Consider the following 21,725-nt stretch of genomic DNA (forward strand, 5'->3'; position numbering starts at 1 on the left):
CATGATAATTATGTATTAAAAGAACACTCGGACAATAAGACTTTCATAGTGAAACCATACGTATTTCGTCCGACCACTTTCAACACGCTGTACAATTCAGTCATTAAATTTTATTATTTTTTGGGAGAAAACAATAACAAACACCTTTTGTACTCCAAGTAGAAGAGGAGGACAGTCTCAGAGAATGGGCTGGACGGATTGTCTTAGCCAAAAATAAAAAAATGAAATAAAGCATAAGTAACACGTGCTCAGCCCATTTCAATGCACCATGGTTCGTGGGTAAAGAAATCTCTACTTACGTACTTTTATGCACTACATGCAACCAATAAAGTATGCAGTTAAATATCTACTGGTGTTAAGGCTGTCCCTGATTGTGAATTTTACATCATATATACAGATTCTCCACAACCACTCGTCGTTCTGAATAGCATCCACTTTGAGCCACAAAACTTTCAGAGAGATCCGGTTTTCCATCAGTCCTCAGGGTTATGCTCCTTTTGGTCCTCTGTACTCTGTACTCACATTTTAATCATACCCGTCCAATCTTATGGTTACCTGTGTTGATGTGCAAACTAATAAAACACTGTATATTAGTTGCACATTAGTTCCTGATCCTGTCCCTGGGAAAGAGGACATATTAAGGGAGGTTCTGGTCATACCTCGCCACTAACACAGAACTGGCTTTACAGCCCCCGCAAATATTCTCTTGTAGTGCTGCTGATACACTTGAATAGTAGAATATTACATTTCCAGCCATCAAGTGCTTAGTATTAATCAATCTCCAGCAAAATACAAAGTCTCTTCAGTTGGACACATGTCTCACAGTACATTAACCTAATTTCTGTCATAAGACCCCAGATTAAAGGGGGGTGTTATGATATAGTGTTTCCCAGATCACACAATCAAACACACCAAGTGTGTTAAATTACAGTTACCAACAAACGCAATCACAGCCTCTCTGAGACTGTGCTGAGAGGCGAGTGTGCAGCACCTGGGGGGTGGGGGGGCTGAGCGTATCCCACAGGGCATGCTGGGTAAGAGTGGCCATCGCAGCCTCAGAACTGCTAACTGGCTCCACCCACAAACAGCGCTGTGCTGGTTAGTCATTAGAAATCAACCCCAGGCAGGGGTGCGCAATGTGAGGGTAGCAAAACTGCAGCATATCCCTGTACTACAGAGGTCTCCAACTTCCATCCCGGAGAACCCCAGCCCTGCACAGCTTGGTTCGTTCCCTGTTCCACCACACCTGATTCAACTCAAGAAATGGGTGGTAATTAGCAGAGGAGTTGAATCAGGTGTGTTAAATGAGGGGCAACCCAAAAATGTGCAGGGCTGGGGCTCCCCAGGATGGAAGTTGGAGACCCCCTGCTTTACTGCAAAGTTCAGTCAAAATTAAATGGTACAGGTTGTCATTTCCCTTCAGGAACCTGATTTTTCCCTCAGATCCTCAAAAGCAGAAAAAAAAAAACATTTTAAATTGGAATACGTTTCAAAGAAACAGACACACTGTCAGTTTGCAGAAGTTTGGAGCCCGCGTCCTGGCAACGCCGCGTCCGTGCTGGTTTCCGTGGAGACATGCCGGAGCTGCAGCGAACGTGCCGATTACATACAAGGGGAAGGCCTCACATGAACACACGGGTGGACACAAGAGATGTGGCTGGGGGGGCTGAAAGGAAATGAAGATTTTTTAAAAAAAGCAAAGATATACGCATGTGTGGGAGGAAGATAAGCTACACAACTGCAAACAGCATGAAGTCGTAAGAGACATTGCTGCATTCCCATTTTCAAAAGACCAACAATGGCAGGAGGAAAAAAAATGAAATCATAAAAATAAATACAATATGCTTTCAAAGACCCAATAATGTTCATATGATCCATGTCTCAGATGCTGGACCCACAAACTCATCCATAGGGTTTCTCTCCAACAGTCTTGGGCGGGGGTCTGACTGACGTGCATCCGCCGGCCCCTCAAACCCCCCTCCTCCGAGTCCACGCGCTGACTGACCGGTCGCCACGGAGACCCTCAGCTTGTGTCCGTCCTCCACGTCTGGCGAGCTTCGACCTCCTCGGGTACGACCAACAAGAGTTCGCAGTTCTTCCCTCGCAGCTGATGTCGTAAGAATTTCCTGTCCGGCCAGGGAGGGGGGGGGGGGGTTTAGGCGGGTATAGTGAGAGGACAGCCAGCCTGGTTTCAGCTCTGATTTGTTTGTGCGAGGTTTACATAAAGGCTTAAGATTCAGAGCGTCAAAACCATGCCCGTCCACCTCCCCAGCAGCCAGTGCAGAAACAGTTTAACACAGGGGTCTCCAACTCAAGTCCTGGAGAGCTACTATCCAGTAGGTTTTCCGTCCCACTTTGCTTCTGATGAGCCACACCTGCTCCTGGTATTTACCTGAGAACAGGTGTGGCTCATCAGAAGCCGGGTATGATAGAAAACCTACTGGATAGTAGCTCTCCAGGACCGGAGTTGGAGACCCCTGGTTTAACAGATCTGAGAAGAGAGTTTGAGAACTTAAAACGTGGTAAACGGTTAAAGGATGCCTCAAATTTCAGCCTAAGCCGGCTTCATTATTCACAAATCCAGAACCGATACAGAGATCCAAACTTCTCTCACCAGGGGTCTAACTGAGGCCCCAGTCCCTTCTCAGCAGACCAGGTGCTCCTGGATTTTAACGGGTTTTTTCACCATGAATTATTAGACTAATGTTTTTCTAAAGAGGTTGGTTGGCCCCAGGAACACGTAGACAGAGCAGTGCCCATCCATACATTTCAGACAGATTCTCCCATTCCTTAAAAAAAAAATTATATAAGAAATCAGATCACCATTACTGCATTCCTATTTCTAGTTGTCGATCTATCACTCATAACTAGAGTATCCTTTAAAAAGTCTGCCCCAGGAACATAGCCACATAAAAAGATTACAAGTTTAAACTCCCCTCAAAATGCATTTCTGCCCCCTCCTGGTAGGCACCTAACCCTAACCCTCCTGATTTCTGGCTATTGGCCTGGTCTGCTGATATTGACCTCCATTTTTGGTTACTGGTGTATATTTTTGGTGTTGGAGATCGGTCACCTTCAATCATTAACAACTAACCCCTTTCCTCTCACCCAAGTGCACAGCACAGAGTATAAGCATCTTTATATCAGCCAATCACAGGTCACATGACTTTACTGCCTAATATGCATCACAACTGCTGCTACATCCTACCAGCCAGATCACAGTTGGATATGGACCAGCGATCATAGGTTCACCCAGGTGCAATGAGAGTGTACATGCCACCTAGTAATGCTCGTTAATTCACAAACCAGAATTATAAAGCTTCATGGCGGTTATTCATTAACATCTAATAATTAAACAACTTTTTATAAACACTGTTTATAAGAATGTGTCCAGTAAACACAGGACCAGCCTGAAAATGCACGGCCGGTATGTGGCCAATCCAATCAATGTCTCATTTTCCCAGAGCCACTTGTCCAAGCCAGGTTATGGGCACCCCTGGGACAGAATGTTGAATTACACCCCCTAAAATAAAACTAACTAACCCGCCAAGTAATAACAGACGAACCAAAGCAAAACTGAAACTAGCATCACTAAACGGGCCCCTTGAACCTCCTCTTCCTGGGTGATTAACGAAACAAGCTCACGATTTTTCTAGTTTATGTCCCGGGGGTGCAGGGGGGCGTGCCTCAATGTAGTCCCTTAACCTGGTTTCCAACAGAAAACATGCAGCTGTACAAATAGGCAAAATCTGCAAGTCACTCTGCATCAGGGCCATCAGACGGGCAATCAGATGGTGAGAATCTGCTCCCCTTTAAGGTCGGAGGTGGTACCTGAGCTCTTCGGGGGAGCCGATGGGGTCGGGGCAGCGTAGCTTGGAGTCCAGGTTGTAGTAGACCCCACCCACCTCCCGCACGCCAATCCAGTGCTGGCGTTTGAGGGGGAGCCGGAGAGGCCCCCAGTGTAGGTTGGAGGGAACGTTCAGGATGAAGCCGGTCACATTCTCCAGGGCAATGCTGCACACATCCCTGAAGCGACACACACAGCAGGTGACCACGACGACCAACCCCAGTGTTAATGCCTTTCAAAAATCACACCCCTCTAATAACAGTGGGAAAACATCAATTAAATAATTTACAGCCCCAAGATATCCAAATGAAAAAAAAGTGTTTATTCTGTTGTGATGCATCTCATCCAACGACTGGAAGGATTTAAAAGGTACTAATATGTTTGTAGTCACGGGCAGAACATGCCACATGCTAACTTGCCGAGTTTCATGCTACCTGACAGAACACGCTGTAAAGTCACATTTCTTATAAGCCTGTGCATGAGTATGGGTAGGGGGTGGGTGAATCCCACATGTGCAGGTGCCAGTGGTGAAGTGGCACATGGCAGAGGCGGTAACGGCGTCCCCATGGCTAGACGGCGTCACGCCGGTCACCTGCGCTTGTCCCACCAGACAGCCTCGAAGCCACGTGTCTGTAGCGCCGCCATGATGACATTGACGTCGTAGTTGCCATTGCCAAGCACGTTCTTCTTGTGGGGGGTCACCAGGGTGCTGGGAGAGAGCCTGGTGTGGGGGGGGGTATTGTAAAGTGAACCCTGAGCCTGACACAGTAGCCTGACATGCAGCCCTTGGTTCAAACTGACCATGATTCATATAAAATACAAACTGGCCATCATGTAGGACACCCCCACACACCCCCACTAACACTGGTACAGAAGGGTGGACAAAGGCCCTTTGTAACAGCAGTGGGTCCGGGGGGGGGGGGGGGCACTCCCATGGTGGTCCACTGAGGGACTGGAGGCCACAGTACAGACAAGTCAACTCAGATGCTGAAACCAGCGAGCTGGGGGCCAGCGCCATATGATCGCAAGGCTGCAAACAGAGGTGATATGGAGCCTACAACCAGGTTGCCCCCCCCCACACCAAAGGGCTTAGGTTCGAGCTCACAATGCCCAGACATGTAAATATACAACATGTTAATTAAGAACATAAGTAATTTACAAAATGAGGGGAGGCCATTCGGCCCATCAAGCTCGTTTGGGACACTCCCCATTAAAAGTCCCTCCCACGCTTACCTCTGGAAAATGTCTTGCAGAGTGTCCTTGCTGAAGGCTCCACCGTCCTGGAAGACGTTATTGAGTGCGTGCAGAGCGCACAGCTCCCTCCGCTGTTTCTCATGGTAAATGGACGGAGCCGGGGGCGGGGTCAGGGAGTGATGTGAGACAGTGTCCACCTCCCTGTCAGTCACCCCACCACCACATCCACCCTGTTTCCGCCTGCTCACTTTCCATGGCATACACCTGAGCCCCCGCAGACCCCCACCCCCCCTTCCTGAGGTGCTCCCCATCACTGACCCCTCTGGGTCACGGCAGCAATCTCAAAGGCAACCATTCAGAGCCCCGGGGGGGGGGGGGGGGAGTGTTAGCAGGGAACAGAGGTAAAGTTGCCCACTATGCCGGCCTTAGGGGGCAGATCAGCATTTTTTATTCTCAAGGCCAAAAAAAGAAGAAAAAAAAAAGTTTAGTTTGGCAAAAAAGTTAAACAGAAAGAGTTCGACCCTCTAGTGATACAAAGGAAAAATACTACAGGAAAAAAATAAGGGTAAAAAAAACACATCCGTTTCCTTGGCTCGCCATCATCCCACCTGCACCTGCCTCACCCCACATCAAGGTCCAGAAGTCCTCTCCATTTTCAGCCTCTTTTCAATACAAGAAATGCTGGTTCCAGTGTTGGTGTTGGTGTTGGTGGGGGTGGGGGGGGTCGTCAAAAGGTATATCCTTAGGATTTGAAGAGGTCTAGGCAGGAATGGTAACTCCCACTCTCCTCTTCAAGTCAGAAGGCCACGAAGCATCACTGTGTGGGGAAACATCAAGCAAGGCAACACAGGAATACTGAGTCACAGGCCATTAACAGGGACTCTGAGCATGTGCAGGAAGAGTCTCGGTCCTGTGACCAAAAAGCAACTGGCAAAACTCTACAAAGATCCCTACCTGGCCTCCCGGACCCTTTCCCGCACACGGGAAGCGGGAACGTTGATGTGATTCATAGTGTGCGAACCTTAACCACTTTTTAGGAATTGCCTCCATTTACACAGGAGTCTGAATCACACTTCTGGACTGTGCAATGTGGGGAATTACAGAAATACTAATCCCTACACACTTCTGCCTGTGCTTCCTCATTCTGCAGGGAGTGCTGACCGCACGCACTGCTACTCCGATCATGATGCCAGCGCAGAAAAATGCAGAGCAGTCGGTAATTTACAACCGTCCATAATACCTAATTCTCTCTAAACTGGCGACTCCAGGTAACCCGGACTCAGGACACTTTCACCGTGATACTCTGCCGTAATGTCAGCACCGTACCTGCTAAGTGTGTCAAGATAGGTGTTAGTACAAGCAGAGTAAACAATACGCGATCGGCGCCTTGGCGGAGATAGCTGGCGACTTCAACTTATTGAAACTAGGCGTTTGCGTGCATGACGCTGGTTTAATCCTACAACTGACAAAAAAAGAAAAACAAACAAACGCCAGCAACTGCCCCAATAAACAAGCAGATCCCGATTGCTAGTTAGTAGTAATTTGTTCAAAATAAAGAAAGAAAGATACGCGGTGTCAACACGTCGCCTCTCGTCATCCTGCACAGCAACCCCCCCTGATCTCGCCTCAGCCAGATCCACGAAGCCTGCTTACCTTTACCCCGCATTTCGCTTTTGCTTTTCGGCCGCTTTTATCCCTTTTCTCCCTCTCCGCTCCCACTGGCAGCTGGCCGTCCCCGACACGGGCATGCGCACGACGTCACTGCCTGCGCGTTCGGCTCGGGCCCTTGCGGGGGCTCGCAGCTGCGCGACAGCCACGCGCGGTACCTCCGCTTGGAGGGGGGAGGCGGTTTAGGAACTAGTTTGGATCCTAAAATTAAGTAGACGTACGATCATCTCAAAATTCTAATTATAGATGCCTGTTTTGTGACATGCTGCGGTAAGAATGGCGTCCATATGCTTTCCGTCACTGGGGGGTGCGGACGCATAGGATACCAGCAGCTGCCGCTGTATGTCTACAGGATCGTTGTTCCGTTGACGGTTGCGACCTATTACCACATAAGTTTGGAAATACAGGAGACGGGTATTTATTTCCTGAAAACACTGCTATGCCTGTCTGGTCTTAATTTGTACGCATCAGGAATATATTCTCCAGGTGCACTTTTTAAGGGATTAATGCGTTTAAAAATGGATTTAGCTCTACGGTTTATGAGTAGAAGAAATTAGGACTAGAGTTTTTAAATGCATGACCATCCTTACCCCGCTGACTATTAAGTAATACTAATATGTACTTCGTGAAAACGCACTAAATGGTCCACTTTCTGTACACATTTTTTTGTGGAAACTTTACTCTATGTCTCTCCTGAATAAGAAATAAAACATAACTGATATCCTTAAATTGCAATTTTGGTGATATTGAGTCATAATGGACTGTAGCAAAAGTTAGAGCACTAGTAGGCCTAACTACTGAACAGTGACAAGCAAGTACTCCAGTCCCAACTAGCATGATATTGATTAATTGCTTTTAGAATGAAAAATATTGTGATTACTACACTGCACATTTGTCAGAAAAACTGTTTTATCCTTTTGTGCTGATTAATGTTTTACTGGTGAAATACAGGTGTAAATACCTTTCTCAGGGGAAATTCACAGTTGACCCCCTTGGAGCCTTAGATGTAGAGTCTGCTCAGGGTCTCTTCATGATCATCGCTAGCCACCAGGGGTGTCTTTAGGTCCCAGGAGTTGCGAGTGCTCATTAGCTCCACCATCAGGTCAGTGGAGGGAAATACAGGCCAGAAGCCTGTTAACGATACCCAGTCTCCTTTACCTTGGAAGGGAAAGGAGAATGGGATATGGAACCAAACAGGGTAAGGGAATAAGGGAACACAAGTGTATATGAAGGGTTTCTTTTCATATTTTTATATATTTTTATTTCACAATGCCTATTTTACTTTCACAAGTAATCTGGTGAAAATGACTTCAGTAGTCAAATGCAACCCCCAATTCCAGACATGATCCACAGCTAATCTCACCTATGTGAAAAGAAAACTAAAAGACAAACACTACATGTGACTCCCTAACCAAATAAACAGGATCCAAACAGCCTCACAAAGACAAAAAGGCAGTCACTCCTTACACACTGGTAGAACCATACAAAACCATTCAAAAGTTTGTGGTACCTTAGAAATTTCATTGCTTTTGGGAAAAAAAAAAAAAGTTTTTTGTCCATTAAAATAACATCAGATTGATCGGAAACACTGTACAGACATTCTGAATGTAGTAAATGACTATTATAGCTGTAAACAGCTGTTTTAATGGAATATCTACATGGGTGTACAGAGGCCCATTATCAGCAACAATTAGTCCTGTGTTCCAGTGGAATGTTGTGTTTGCTAATGCAAGTTCATCATTTTAAAAGGTTAATTGATCATTAGAAAACCCTTTTGCAATTATGTTAGCACAGATGAAAATTGTTCTTATTAAAGAAGCAATAAAACTGGTCTAGTTCTTTGGTCTAGTTGAGTATCTGGAACATGAGCAATTGTGGGTTCGATTACAAGCTCAAAATGGTCAGAAACAAAGAACTTTCTTCTGAAACTTGTCAATCTGTTCTTGTTCTCAGAAATGAAGGCTATTCCATGCGAGAAATTACCAGGAAACTGAAGATCTCGTACAATGCTCCGTACTACTCCCTTCAAAGAGCAGCGCAAACTGGCTCTAACCACAATAGGAAGAGAAGAAGGAGGCCATAACTGGGTGAGAGGATACATATATTAGAGTGTGTAGTTTGATTAATTGACACTTCATAGGTCTTCAACTGGCAACTTCATTATATAGTACAAGGAAAAGACCAGTCTCAATGTCAACAGTGAAGAGGCAACCCCAGAATGCTGGCCTTCTAGGCAGTAGTGTTGTAGTCAAGACCGCCTAAACCGAGACCAAGACATTGCCGAGACCGGAGGGTATCAAGACCAAGACACTGCCGAGACTTGAGGGTACCAAGACCAAGACCAAATCCAAGACCAAGACACACTAAGGCGAGACCAAGACCAAGACTGGTCGAGACCAAGACCAAGACCGAAAACAGACTAGGGCTAGAATCGACATCACATTACCCAGATCAACTGTAGAGAAAAAAGGCATTGCTGTAAAGTGTCATTACTCGTTAAATCAAATTCATGTTATCTTTTCAATTATATTGTCCGTATGTCCATATGTCTCTCTTTTAAAATCTCCCAGATTTGTCATAGTTACGAGACCTGATGGAAAATAATATTCTCAGCAATCCTCTCCTATAAACATTTTATCAGACCTCGTCAAGGGAAAGAGATGGGATGTACCAGAAAGATGTTCATATTAAGTCTCTTATACCAGGGACAGAGGCCTCGGGTAAGCTATGAATACAGCTATGTAATGATCCTTTGCTTTGAATTGAAGAGAATGAGCCTCCAGATTGACTTGCACCTCCAAGACCGTGCTTTCTAATCAATGTAAAATACCTAATTTATTTGAATTATAACTATGCTATAGACTTCGCGGACATTTTCGGACATTTATTTGCCGATGTATGATACGATGTGTATGATGTTTGTGGACTGTGAAGCACTGGCAGTGTCCGTGGAGAAAATGTATAAAATGTAACGTTTTTGAAATGGATGCATCTGACTGGTTGCATTTGAACTGAGGCGCGTAATAAATAATGATACTGTTCTGTGAGGATGTGCAGTTTTCTCTTTTTTTCCCCATCCCATCGAGACCGCTATGTCCGAGACCAAGACAAGACCGAGACCAAATAGAGTCGAGACCAAGACAAGACCGAGACCAAATAGAGTCGAGACCAAGACAAGACCGAGACCACAAAAAATTGGTCTCGAGACCGGTCTCGAGACCAAGACCGGTCTCGAGAACTACAACACTACTAGGCAGAATTGCAAAGAAAACGCCATATCTCAGAATGGACAATAAAAAGAAAAGATTGAGATGGGCAAATGAACACAGACATTCGAAAGAGGAAGATTGAAAAAAAGTGCTATGGTCTAAGTTTGAGGTGTTTGGATCACAAAAAGGAACATTTGTAAGATGAATAACAATAATTGATGAGCAGAGTTTCCACAGTGATTAAATGGCATTCTGTTTCAGATCTGGGAAGTGATGGACTGGATGACATGTAGGAGGAAGATGTGGGTGGGACCATGGAGGCGGAGCGGACGAATGGAGGACAGACGGAGGAGATGGAGAGGCGAACTGTCATACCCCACACCACAGGAAAAAACAGCCTGTAACAAGTCCCATCCAGGAAATGAGGGTCATCTGGGCACTTTAACAGTGTTAACAGTGACTCGGTGCTGCCTTCCTCCTCCTGTCTGGGAGATCTCACCCTCTCACCGCTATTCAAGGCATATGGATGACATGTCTCTGGCATGACCTCCAGAAAGCTTTCATTATAAGACAGAATACAAATTGTTTAAAAAGCTCATAGAATTGAACGATACTTTATTGATCATTGATCATGGTAGGGAAGATTCTCTTTTCACCTTCCCCATCTTGCTCTCCATGAGACACACGGATGAGAGGAAACTTGGGTATCACAGTGAAGGTCCCCGTGGAGCTGGCGGTTAAAGGCCTTGCTCAAAGGCCCACAGACATGTGATTACTCTGCTGTGGCCGGGCTTGAATCAGTGACCTTCCAATCACAGGCACAGAGGCTAAGCTAAGTCACTCACCCCACCCTCCAAAGCTTAATTTTAAATTTTACTTTATATTTATGATTCAAGAAGATTCAAGAAACTTTATTGTCATTCCACACATGTTCACACATGCCGTGGAGCGAAATTAAGTGCTCAGGTCACGGATAAGCCACAGAGCTAGTCACACACACTTATAAAGATAAAAATTAAATATATATGTATTGGAGTATAAAGTATGTAATATAAATTAGCAGTATTTACAGTGTCCAATACGCAAAAATTATTAAATTTAAATTTATGACAAATTTGTACATGGATGAATTTGGTGATAACTTTCAAACATTTTTGAGGCCTATGGTAAACATGACTTTATTGAAGGCGGAGGTTGATGTTTATTACACGATACTGTAAATTTGTAAAGGGCATGTTATATTGAAGCCTGTAGTGGGTTTCCTGAACAATAGTTGTAAAAGCACCCCACATCGTGGCATCATTCACGATAAACTGGTGAAAACCAAATGAACAAGATTTGAAATCCAAAACACACAGAGCATTAAAACGTGCTCACTACAATCACCGGCATGGCCCATTGACCTTGTCCTGTTATTGATGTGTCATTACACCGACAAGGTCAATGTGTTTGGTGATATGGTCACCCTGCTGCTAACCTGTGAGGGAACATTTATTTTATAAGTATAAGGCATGTTTTTTACATTGCCCAAATCAGTACAAGCAGAACACTCACCCATGACTGGTCCAACCCAGGTGGCCCCTTAGGTCAGCTCACCGCTGGCACTGCCCACCCCCACGAGCACTACACCCAATGCCAAAGTGAACACACCAACAATACAACTGAAGAAATAAAGGTAATAATAAGAATATGTCTAATAAAACACATGCTATGAAGTCATAATGCAGTATTATTCCTTTGATCATGTTGAGTTTAACTGCGTTAACTTTAATACCACAGAGGGAGAATAGTTTTTTTTATAGAATTTAATTTCCGTACCGAATATGAAGGCTATAAAATCTTTTTTTTGGTAGTATTGCAGCATGCTTGTGTATGCAATTAATCCATTTTCTGTAACTGCTTGTCAAATTCAGAGTCTTGAGAGGTCTAGAGCCAAACTTGGAGGCTATAGGCACAAGGCTGGGAACAATCCAGAATGGGGCACCAACCCACTGCAGGCCATACTCACACACCTCTGGGTAATTTGGCAACTCTAATTAATGTTAGCATGTTTTTGTACTGGTTTGTTTGGAAACCCCACAACAACACAGGGATAACATGCAAACTCCACACACAGGACCATAGTACAGACTCAAACTCAGGTTCAAGTGGAACAGTGCTAATCACTACACCACCATACCGCCCCTGTGCAATTCATTGTGATTTAACAAATTAATCATTTGATGGCCCTACTACTGTAACAATCTTTGCTCACTTTGAAATGCTGGCCTTCTTCTTGTCACCACTTCACTTACCACGTTTTTCTTTTTTTGGACACACCATGCTGACCTAACACCGTCATCGACACCGTGCCCCTGCCCCCAAATCATGCCAGGGCAGTGCCCCTTGTTCAAGACAGAGTGAAACTGACTCCTGAGTCAGAGCCCCCTCCGAGGCTCACATCAAGTAGCTGTTCTGTGCAGGCACTGAGAGAACGCAGGTACTTCTAGGGGCGCAAACCAGTCAATTTTAATTTGCCTCTGATGGTGCGTGCCGTGTGCTGTTTGCTATGTCGGCGCCGCTCAAAAGCTGGTGCCCCTGGTTCATACAATTAACTAATGCTTTTAGCTTATGGTAACTAGCACAGAAGATGCCCAGATTCAGTTTCCCGTCCCAGTCAAGTTGTGTTCCGACACATGGTGTGAGTACTCACCGACTCATGGTGTGAGTACTCACCGACTCATGGTGTGAGTACTCACCGACTCATGGTGTGAGTACTCACCGACTCATGGTGTGAGTACTCATCGACTCATGGTGTGAGTACTCACCGACTCACCCCACCCCATATCAACACAACAGTGGATAACAGCCCTGCAGGAACAAGTGAGTCGCACAACGACTTCAAGAAAGAAATGCTAGTACAGCATTTATTTTCAAAAATAATTTTATATCTGATTCTGATACAGACATTGATTATAAATCCCAAAAGGGCCATACTCCATTCAGAGAGGGAAACCATGTTACAGCAGTTGCATAGCTTAAAAACATGCTGAAAATATTACCCAAGCTCCAAGAGGCAGCATGTACATTCACACAGATGATATATGATTAAATAACACATTTCCCTCATGATTTGATTGATTTTTCTTAGTTCAAAGTTATGTCATAGTTGCTCTACACATAGGTATTGGGAGACATTATGAGCTCAGGGTTCTGAATGTCGGAACTAGTACTTTGTATAATCTATAAATATGAAGTGTTGTAAAATTTAAAGATGCTTCTGAGGTTCTGGAATTATAATTGATGTTTGTTTCAAGAATGATTATTTAGTTAGGCGTATTACATTACCCAGGGTAACTTGGGAAAGAACGTTTTATGGTAGATGTATACTTTTTTGTAGTCAAAGTTGCAAAAAAGGAGTAAGTGAAGTGCTGTGACGAAGTTGTAAATAAAAGGAAGGTAAAAGGGAAGGATACACGCCTCATCTTCTCATTTTACTTAGAACTGATTTTAATGATAAATTTAGGGTATCGTGAATTTCTAAGAGTTGAGGCTGAGAGCAGAGAGCAGAGAGAAGGCTTTGCAGATAGTGAGATCCCATTAATGGAAAGAAGTCCAACATGTGTATAAATCATCTAAGCTGTACTCCTCAAGTGAAGCTAAAGCAAAGCAGCCAAAACTTGCCATCACAGCGGCACTACACACAGTTAGTCAGAAGACCTGAGGCTGTTTGTTCTGTAATAATGCTGAATAAAAATCAAAACAGTGTCCAGATTTTAATGTTGCAGCACGTCAGGAGTAACTGAAAAGGCTTGGCAGGCGTTTTGTATGGGGCCTAAATATACTGCAAAATTCTGAAAGACAAAGGACAGCAACAAATCTGAACTTTCTGCACTAATTAGCTCTAATTACTATTGGCAGATTGTGACAGGCCAGAGAAAGTGATTGCACTAGAAAACATATTTGGTTGGTCTGTACAGGGTCCTGTGACAGGATCTGGTATGTCAGACATCACCTATATACAGATCCAACTAAGTGAGGACATGCAAATTGGCAAGTAACTCTGCTGAGAGAGGATAAGGTGACCACCAAGCTGTGCATGTGTTTGATGCTTTATCTCATGCAAATGGAAGTCCTTCCCTTAATGATTGCCTGTCAACTGGAACCAGTATGAATCCAGATTTGTTCAATGAAGTTCAGGCTGCACGAAATTCCATACATGGCAGACATTAAGAAGGCATTTCTGCAGATGTTCTTGTCTGAAAAGAACAGGGATGCTGTGAGGTTTCTGTGGAAAACAGGCTCACTAATTGAGGAGCGCAATGAACCATGTGTGAATAACCAGAGTGTTTTTTAGTGCTTCCCCCAGTCCTTTCCTACTAGCAGCTACAATATGGAAACATCTGAAGCAGTATGAATCAGAATATACACTGGTGGCTGAAACCATCAGAAACTCACTGCATGTAGATGACCTTCTTGCAAGCTCAAGGGAGGTGGGGGAGGTTTATTTAGTGATAACCACAGAAAGATAAGAAATAAAAATATGTCTACTGCTGATATGGATCTTTGTAAATGGATGACTAATTCCCCACATCTGAAACAAAAATGGCAGAAGAGCTCAATCGACTGTGCAAATGGAATAGTACTAAAGGTCATGGGGCTGGTGTGGCTTCATGGTGTGTTTGATATTAAGAAAGACAGAATACGGAGAGAAGTGTTTTGAGACTTCTCCACGCATTTTTGATCCTCTTAGTTTCCTGACCCCTTTCGCCATAAGGAAAAAGTGACTGTTTCAGGAAATGTGGAAAAGAGGACTTTACTAGGATGAGAAGATGGATGCCCTTAGATCTGGTAAGAACGTGGCAGCAGGGGTGTTCACAACTCCCGTAGTTGCATCAGCTATCCATTCCTCGATGGTATGGAATACATATTTTGACACAGAATGACCACACTCTGAAACTGCAGTTATTTTGTGATGCCAGTGAAAGAGCATACAGTGCTGTAGCTTACTTGCAGGGAGAAACAAAAAACAGAGAAATTACTACAAGCTTACTACCCTCCAAGTCCAAAGTAGCCCCACTCAAGAAGATAACTCTGCCCTGTCTAGAGATAATGGGAGTTGTTATTGGAGCAAGACTAGGGAGCAGTCTGTTAAGAATTCTGCAGATAGATGAATCTCAAATCAGGTTTTAGACCTATTCCATGATAGTTTTGCACTGGATATGCATTTCTGCTCATAGATGGAAACCTTTTGCCTCAGAGTAATAGAAATCCGGTCACCGTCTAGCCCAAGTGTAACATAATACAATACCCGCCTTACATTAATCTCCCTACAACAGAGATCTCAGGGGACCCACAAAGAAGGCTGATGCAGACAAAAAAATCAATAACAGTTTACTCATATATAAACCCCAATAAAAATAAGAACATTAGCAAGTAATACGCTGCCCCCTAGCATCCTATGACCAGGCCTCAGAATCCCACACTGTGAATTAATTGGGGTCTCAATAACTTCTCAAAATGTGGGCATCCACAACACAGCACAAAGCACTAAACAACAAGTAACAAAAAAACACCACAGCAAATTCACAGCAATCAATTACACTGGACAGGAGCTAATGAGCAACATATTCTAACAATTTCCTGAATTATTAATAATCCTACACCACATACTTTTCATAACATGCCATTCTGGATTAATAATTGTTAACCCCCTTCCTTTAACAACTACACTGCCTCACAAGCTTATGGTCACGTTGTCAAGGTAAAAATGAATCTAGCAGATCTTCCTAATAGGGATTGAATTGGATCCTGCTGTGGAGGAATGGACCTAATGTTTTGCCAATAACAGCTGATCAGATACAGAAAGCCAAGAATTCTGTGTGAGAGGATGAGGTAAACGCTGAACTATGAACCAGCCACCAGCTTACCATGTCGCTTATTAATCAGGACACAGAACTGTTCAAGCCAGTGTTGGACCTGGATAAATACAGTAACTTGACAAGAGTGTTCAGAGTGACAGCTTGGATAAAGAGATTTACTGTATCGCCAATGCACCACAAAGAAAAACTGAGTATGGTGAAATGGTAGTGGAAGAGCTGAATGAAGCAGAAAAATCATGGATTATGGTGATATCAGACATTAAGGTCAGAAATCAGCTTTCCCAGAGCCGGAAATTACATCAATGACTCTTGCATCCTGAACCAGAAGCCTTTCCTGGTTGAAGATCAGTTAGTGTGTGTTGCTGGAAGGTTCCATCATTCATATTTCACTTACATAGCGCAACATCCATGGATCTGACCAAACAACCACTGAGAAGCTTGCACAGTATTATTATGAAAGGCTTTTGCACTCATGTGTAAGAGACACACTGGTGCAAACCAGAAAGTAATATTGGATTTTAAGACCAAGATAAGTAATTAAAAGGATCATATCAAGATATCATCTCTGTAAGAAATACAAGGTTAAGATTGGCCAGCAGACTACAGCACAATTGCCAAGGGACAGAATAACAGAGGTCTGAGGTTACAGGACTGGATTTTGCAAGACAAATCTATGTGAAATTGTTGGGTTCATTGAAAAAAAATCATACATTGCACTGTTCACCTGTGCAGTGACAAGAGCAATATATTTGGAACTAGTATCAGATTTGTTCACTGAGAATTTTCTACTAGTCAAGAGATTTTGTTTCTAGATGGAGGCTATGTAAAGTAATTTATTCAGACAATGCCAGAACATTCAAGAGAGCTGACCAAGATTTTTGAGTGTTATGGAAGAGCATTAAATACATGCAATTGAGGGAATTCTTTTAGGAGAAGGGAATCACCTGGAACTTCATTGTTGAGAGAGCAGTATGCTGGGGTGGATTTTGGGACAGACCTGTTTTCTCTGTGAAGCTCACCCTAAGAAATGTGCTGGGCAAATCATGTATTAAATTTGAGGAAATGTGTACAATTCTTCTGTAGAAGCCATCATAAACTCCAGACCCCTTACCTCTGTATACAATGAAGTGGATGAACCACGACCACTAACACCAGCTGACTTTCTGGTGGGACAGAGACTGATCTGCTTACCCACCAAGTCACGACCTAGGGATGCCCACTATCAAAATGTAAGGGAGAAGAGATGACAAGGAGATGGAAATACAGAGAGACAATGATGACACAGTTCTGGAACATCTGCTGCAAGGACTATCTGCTAAACGTGACATCTGTGTAAAACCTGGATGCATCTCAGTCCACTTAAATGAAGGTGGTAGATAATGTACTCATTGGTGGAGACAGCACTCCACAGTGGTGCTGGAAGCTAAAAAGGACTGAGGAATTGTTTCCAGGATGTGATTGTCATGTGCGAGTATGTTCGCACTAGCTCAGGGACAGTGTTAAGGAGACCAATTCAAATGTTTTACCCTTTGGAGTGTAGATGAACAGTTGAATCAGTGGGGGAGGATGTTGTGAAATTTAAAGATGCTTGTCATGTTCTGGAATGTTAAATGATGTTTGTTCTAAGAAGGATTATTTAGTTAAGCATTTCTAATTTCTATTGCAGGTCTATTAGAAATGCATTATCCAGGGTGACTTGGGAAAGAACGTTTTATGTTAGACATATACAGTCAGACCTCGGACATTCATGAGGTTAGGTTCCAGTCACTAAAAATTGTAATATGTGTTTATTTCTATAGTTTAAACCCTAAATATGACCCCAGTCATGCTCCCAAAACATGTAAATCATTTAATTCATTTAAAAGTTAGCTTAATACATTACCTACAAAAAAACAAATGTTTGATGTAAAAATAAAGTACAGTATCGCCTAACGGATATTTGTCACACTAGTACATTTACAGTACAGTATACTAATGTTACCCCTACTAATTCATAGAACACGGCATTGGGTGCCGTTTTCTTTGGCATTAACCCACATGTGATATCATGACATAGCAGGGGGCAGCTAATTCAGTGCCTGGGGATGGTATTTCATGGAAGCGATAAGCACTGAAGTGGCAGTGAAGAACGGGACAGCTCAGCAGCAATAACTTCTTTTAAAAGAGGAGATATCATGGAAAAAGAAGGTAAAGACATCAGTGTTGTGGTGTTTTTGCAGTCTGAAGTCCCACAAGTTTATTAGGCATAAGGATATGCTGAAATTATAGATGACTAATATCTTAGGTGTACTACTAATCTGCTTACTAAATTTTGGGCATAAGTAAATGTCCATATATAGTACCAAAAATCTGGCATCCAGACAAATGTCTTGCCCATCATCTAAAGCCCTGGTGATTATTGTGCATGTGTCATATAATCATGAGTACATCACAATGTGATATCATGCAGCCTTAGGGGCCTGTATCGTATAGATAACTTGTGAGATTTAAAGTACCCTAGTTTAAATGGACTTTATCTTTGTTCACTTTAGCCCAGACTACCATAAATTCAACAAGTTATCCAGCTAAGCAAGAAATCCTGCACTGTAAAAAAAATTCTGTAGAAATTACAGTAAATTACTGGCAAAAAAGTTGCCAATAAGATATTGTAAAGTAGTTGTTAGTTACTGAAAAACAGATCTACAATACGTTACTGTATACTAAATTACAGTTTATTATTGTACATCAATTACAGAACTTTGTTATTTTTATTTTACAATAACACTGTAAACATGTTTACAGCATTGTTTTGTAAACTTTAGTTACAGTAATTACCTGATAACTGGAGTTGCCAATAATGTGTTGTAAAAAGTTCTAGGAACATCACGTTGCTGTAAAATATTTATACAGAAAAAATGTTGGCAAATTGTATAAATTACAGGACTACCTGCCAAATAATGTACACTAGTAAATTCAAATTCTAAAAGTTTGAATATTGCATCAAAATCAATAAAAAATAAAACAGTCAGAAATGTCAAATTCAAAACAGTTATTAAAACCTACATTTAAAAATACTATTTATATTGCAAAGCACAACGGTATTGAAGTGTCAGTTTACAAACAAGGGCACATGAACTTTGATAATGAATAAAAAAGTTTTAAAACTATTGCAGTATATTGATACTGATATTGGCAACGGTTCACTCTACAGTACTGGTGATACAGAAATAGACAAACAATAATTTAAGTATCATTTTGTTTCCTGGCCCTATTCAAACATTGATAAACAATTTTTATATAAACTGTTAACTAAAGATTGTCAAACATTTTAAGGGACATGTTCACACACGGCAGAACATTGTGAGAAGAACAAGCTAAATGTCTATAGGTACTACGCTTTACCTTAAGAACACCACACTTACAGGCACAACCATTCAAAGTGCATTATTCTTTTCAGCAAAGTACAGACACGAGAGTTGATTGTGTTGCTTCTTTTTTCAGAGACTTTTACAATCATTGTAAAAGACACAGCCAGTTGTTGGGTTGATTCCGATAAAACATCTAAAAATCAAATGAACAGACACAAACAATTCAGTATAAAGTATAATGAACAATTCATAAGACTCAAAGGAATCAATATGACTGCACATACTAAGTGTAGTGATACCTGAAAGTTTGTAAACCTCTTAGAATGTTCTATATTTCTACATAAATATGGCATTCTGAATTATATCAATAAAACATCAGGACATATCTGTCTGTGCATCCAATCTCAAAAAAAATTTGCTTATAATGCAAGACAATGATCCTAAACACACAAGATGTTCTACCAGACAGTGGTTAAAAAAGAATAACATTAAAGTGTTTGCAATGTACAAGTCCTGATCAATAGAAATGTTGTGTTAAGCAGTTCCTGTGAGAAAAAGTCATTCAGTACAAAAGACCAGGCTAAAATTACTCCAAGCCCATGTGCAAAACTGACCAGAAATACTTAGATACAGTTATTGCTGAACAGAAGGGTCTGAAAGTAAATGTTCACATACTCAATGTGAAAGTTCTCTCACATCCCCTAAAAGAACATTTTACTTCTCTGCCCTCCTGTATATGACCTTTCAAATGAGTAATGAACTCCTTCAAATTAGTGGATGTATTCTGACAAAATTCAATCTAGTAAATTAAAATCGTATCAGTCTGTTTAAATTGAGCACTCCTAACAGATGATTGGTAACCCTTATGATCTCTATATAGATGAGACTTAAAGGCTGCAAATTTCTTATATGCGCGCGAACAGTTCGGTATACCACAGGTGAATGGGCAGTGCGGAATATTACTGTGCAGTTTCATATGCTGAATAAAAGCTAAAATGCTACTACTTTTATTGCTACACTGTTTGCAGACATACATTTCTGAGAGCTCATGTGAAGCTGTTAGCTGTGAAAAACAATGGTTTCATTGGTGTGCTAAAATATGAACAACACCAAACCGCTAAGAAGCAACCATTGCTAATTCAAATATTAATTCTAGCATCCGTGGCGTGCCTGAAATGCTAAAAAAAAATTATGCTGGTTCCCTTTTGAATTTTATACAGAAATTTAGGCAGACCCACGCAATGTTTTTAAGGTCGAGCAGAGGATATATACCAAGTTTGAAAAAGGTTTTACAAAGCTAACGTGGAGTAAATTGTAAATTAGTCTGACCCTTCTGAATTTCTAACTGACCGGAATGTATTTTTCGCGGTTGCAAAGTCAAAGTACATATCTGAAAATACGAGGGGAAAAGTAAAACTTCTGCTGAATTATAACTAAGAAAGAAACACATCTCTCTCCTTCTCACAAAAGTAATTAATCTACTCGCGCACGCTCGCTCATCTCCTCACCGTCCCACGTACAGTATGCATATGACCGTCAAATATTCTCTTACCATTTTACTTAGCAAAGACTCTCATCAGTGTCTGTTGGTTTTCAGTCTCCGCTTCTGTCCTGCAATAAAGGGGGAATCACGTTAGCCTGACACAACCTGTTATATTACGGAAATGGCACACACATTATGTAATTTGCCCAAATTAGCTTTAATAGTTAAAATGATAAAGTACAGTAATATATGAAATTACCAGTGGTGTTCTACGTCGTCTCCTTTTTTTCGCTTGTGTGCTGCTTGAGGTTAATTTTAATTAAGCTTCAACAAAAAGTGACCTGTGCATACCCACAATGCAACGGTGACACAGTACACAATATGTTGTTGTAAAGTGTATAAAATACAGACGTAACACATATGAGCTGTAATTGGATTTGTCAGTCACTGTAGAAATACTGCAAAATATAGTATTTTTTCCTTACCCACAATGCATTGCCATTTACAGTTACAGCTTGTAAAATGATAAAGCAGTAATTTACTGTTGAATTTTGCTGTAAAAATTATAGCAATTTGTTACAGTGCACCGGTTGTATGTTCCGGGTTTTGATTGACAGAGCTATACACCAATGAAGAGCTGAGACCCTCCTTCCCAGTTCCAGGTAAATGGTGCCATGTTTGTAGTCCCCAAGTGAGGGCATAATGTCAATATGGACCAGTTGCGAAATAGGTCTTCTTCAACAAAAACGATTATATCTCGTTAACAGAATATCATAGAAAGAAAATTTGGTGACACTTTAGGCCATGTTTTTCATAATGTATAAGCACATTTTGACAAATAATAAGGCATTCATAAAGCATTATAAGCATGGCTATAAATATTTATCAAAAGGCATAACATATGATAGTCATATGTGTATCATGCATTATGAATGCTTTATGAAGCTGTCATCTCTAATGTACTATAGATACCTTTATAATGCATTATAATGGTTGGTATAAAGCTTTAAGGATGCTTTGCACTGCATAATAAAGGTATCTGTCAATATTTGTAGATCTCCCTCCTTCCCAAAAAAATGAACATGGGTTTTGTGATCGCCAATCACCTTTTGCTAT

General features: G+C 42.0%; 1 protein-coding gene and 2 long non-coding RNA genes across 6 annotated transcripts; 1 reads left to right on the top strand and 2 right to left on the bottom strand.

Annotated features, from left to right (window-relative positions):
* Positions 1–90: 90 nt before the first annotated feature.
* Positions 91–6,855, bottom strand: josd1 (Josephin domain containing 1). The gene is made up of 5 exons (XM_023816587.2): positions 6,695–6,855; positions 5,081–5,858; positions 4,440–4,568; positions 3,832–4,026; positions 91–2,126 (listed from the first exon to the last, which is right to left on the bottom strand). The coding sequence occupies exons 2-5, from the start codon at positions 5,350–5,352 to the stop codon at positions 2,024–2,026; spliced, it is 699 nt and encodes a 232-aa protein (XP_023672355.1). The 5' UTR covers positions 5,353–5,858; positions 6,695–6,855; the 3' UTR covers positions 91–2,023.
* LOC111846434 (uncharacterized) lies at positions 6,190–10,511 on the top strand. 3 transcript variants are annotated; one of them, XR_002838885.1, is made up of 3 exons: positions 6,190–6,257; positions 8,663–8,796; positions 10,180–10,511. It is a non-coding gene; the product is annotated as an uncharacterized lncRNA (long non-coding RNA). The 3 variants fall into 3 exon arrangements; XR_002838883.2 differs by lacking the exon at positions 6,190–6,257 and adding an exon at positions 6,858–7,123; XR_002838884.2 differs by lacking the exon at positions 6,190–6,257 and adding an exon at positions 7,460–7,907.
* A 7,963-nt stretch (positions 10,512–18,474) lies between these two features.
* LOC111846415 (uncharacterized) lies at positions 18,475–21,206 on the bottom strand. Of its 2 annotated transcripts, XR_002838880.2 has the most exons (4): positions 21,095–21,206; positions 20,869–20,950; positions 20,679–20,737; positions 18,475–19,319 (listed from the first exon to the last, which is right to left on the bottom strand). It is a non-coding gene; the product is annotated as an uncharacterized lncRNA (long non-coding RNA). The 2 variants fall into 2 exon arrangements; XR_002838879.2 differs by having other exon boundaries at positions 20,869–21,198.
* Between the last annotated feature and the right edge of the window lie 519 nt (positions 21,207–21,725).

This window comes from Paramormyrops kingsleyae, chromosome 22 (genome assembly GCF_048594095.1).
Source record: "Paramormyrops kingsleyae isolate MSU_618 chromosome 22, PKINGS_0.4, whole genome shotgun sequence".
NCBI classification, from domain to species: domain Eukaryota; kingdom Metazoa; phylum Chordata; class Actinopteri; order Osteoglossiformes; family Mormyridae; genus Paramormyrops; species Paramormyrops kingsleyae.

Coding starts and splice junctions, on each gene's coding strand:
- josd1 (XM_023816587.2), bottom strand. CDS start 5,352: ATGGGGAGCACCTCAGGAAGGGGGGGTGGGGGTCTGCGGGGGCTCAGG. Junction 4,569..5,080: donor CTGCAAGACATTTTCCAGAG/GTAAGCGTGGGA, acceptor CCCCCACACCAG/GCTCTCTCCCAGCACCCTGG. Junction 4,027..4,439: donor GTCTGGTGGGACAAGCGCAG/GTGACCGGCGTG, acceptor GTGTCGCTTCAG/GGATGTGTGCAGCATTGCCC.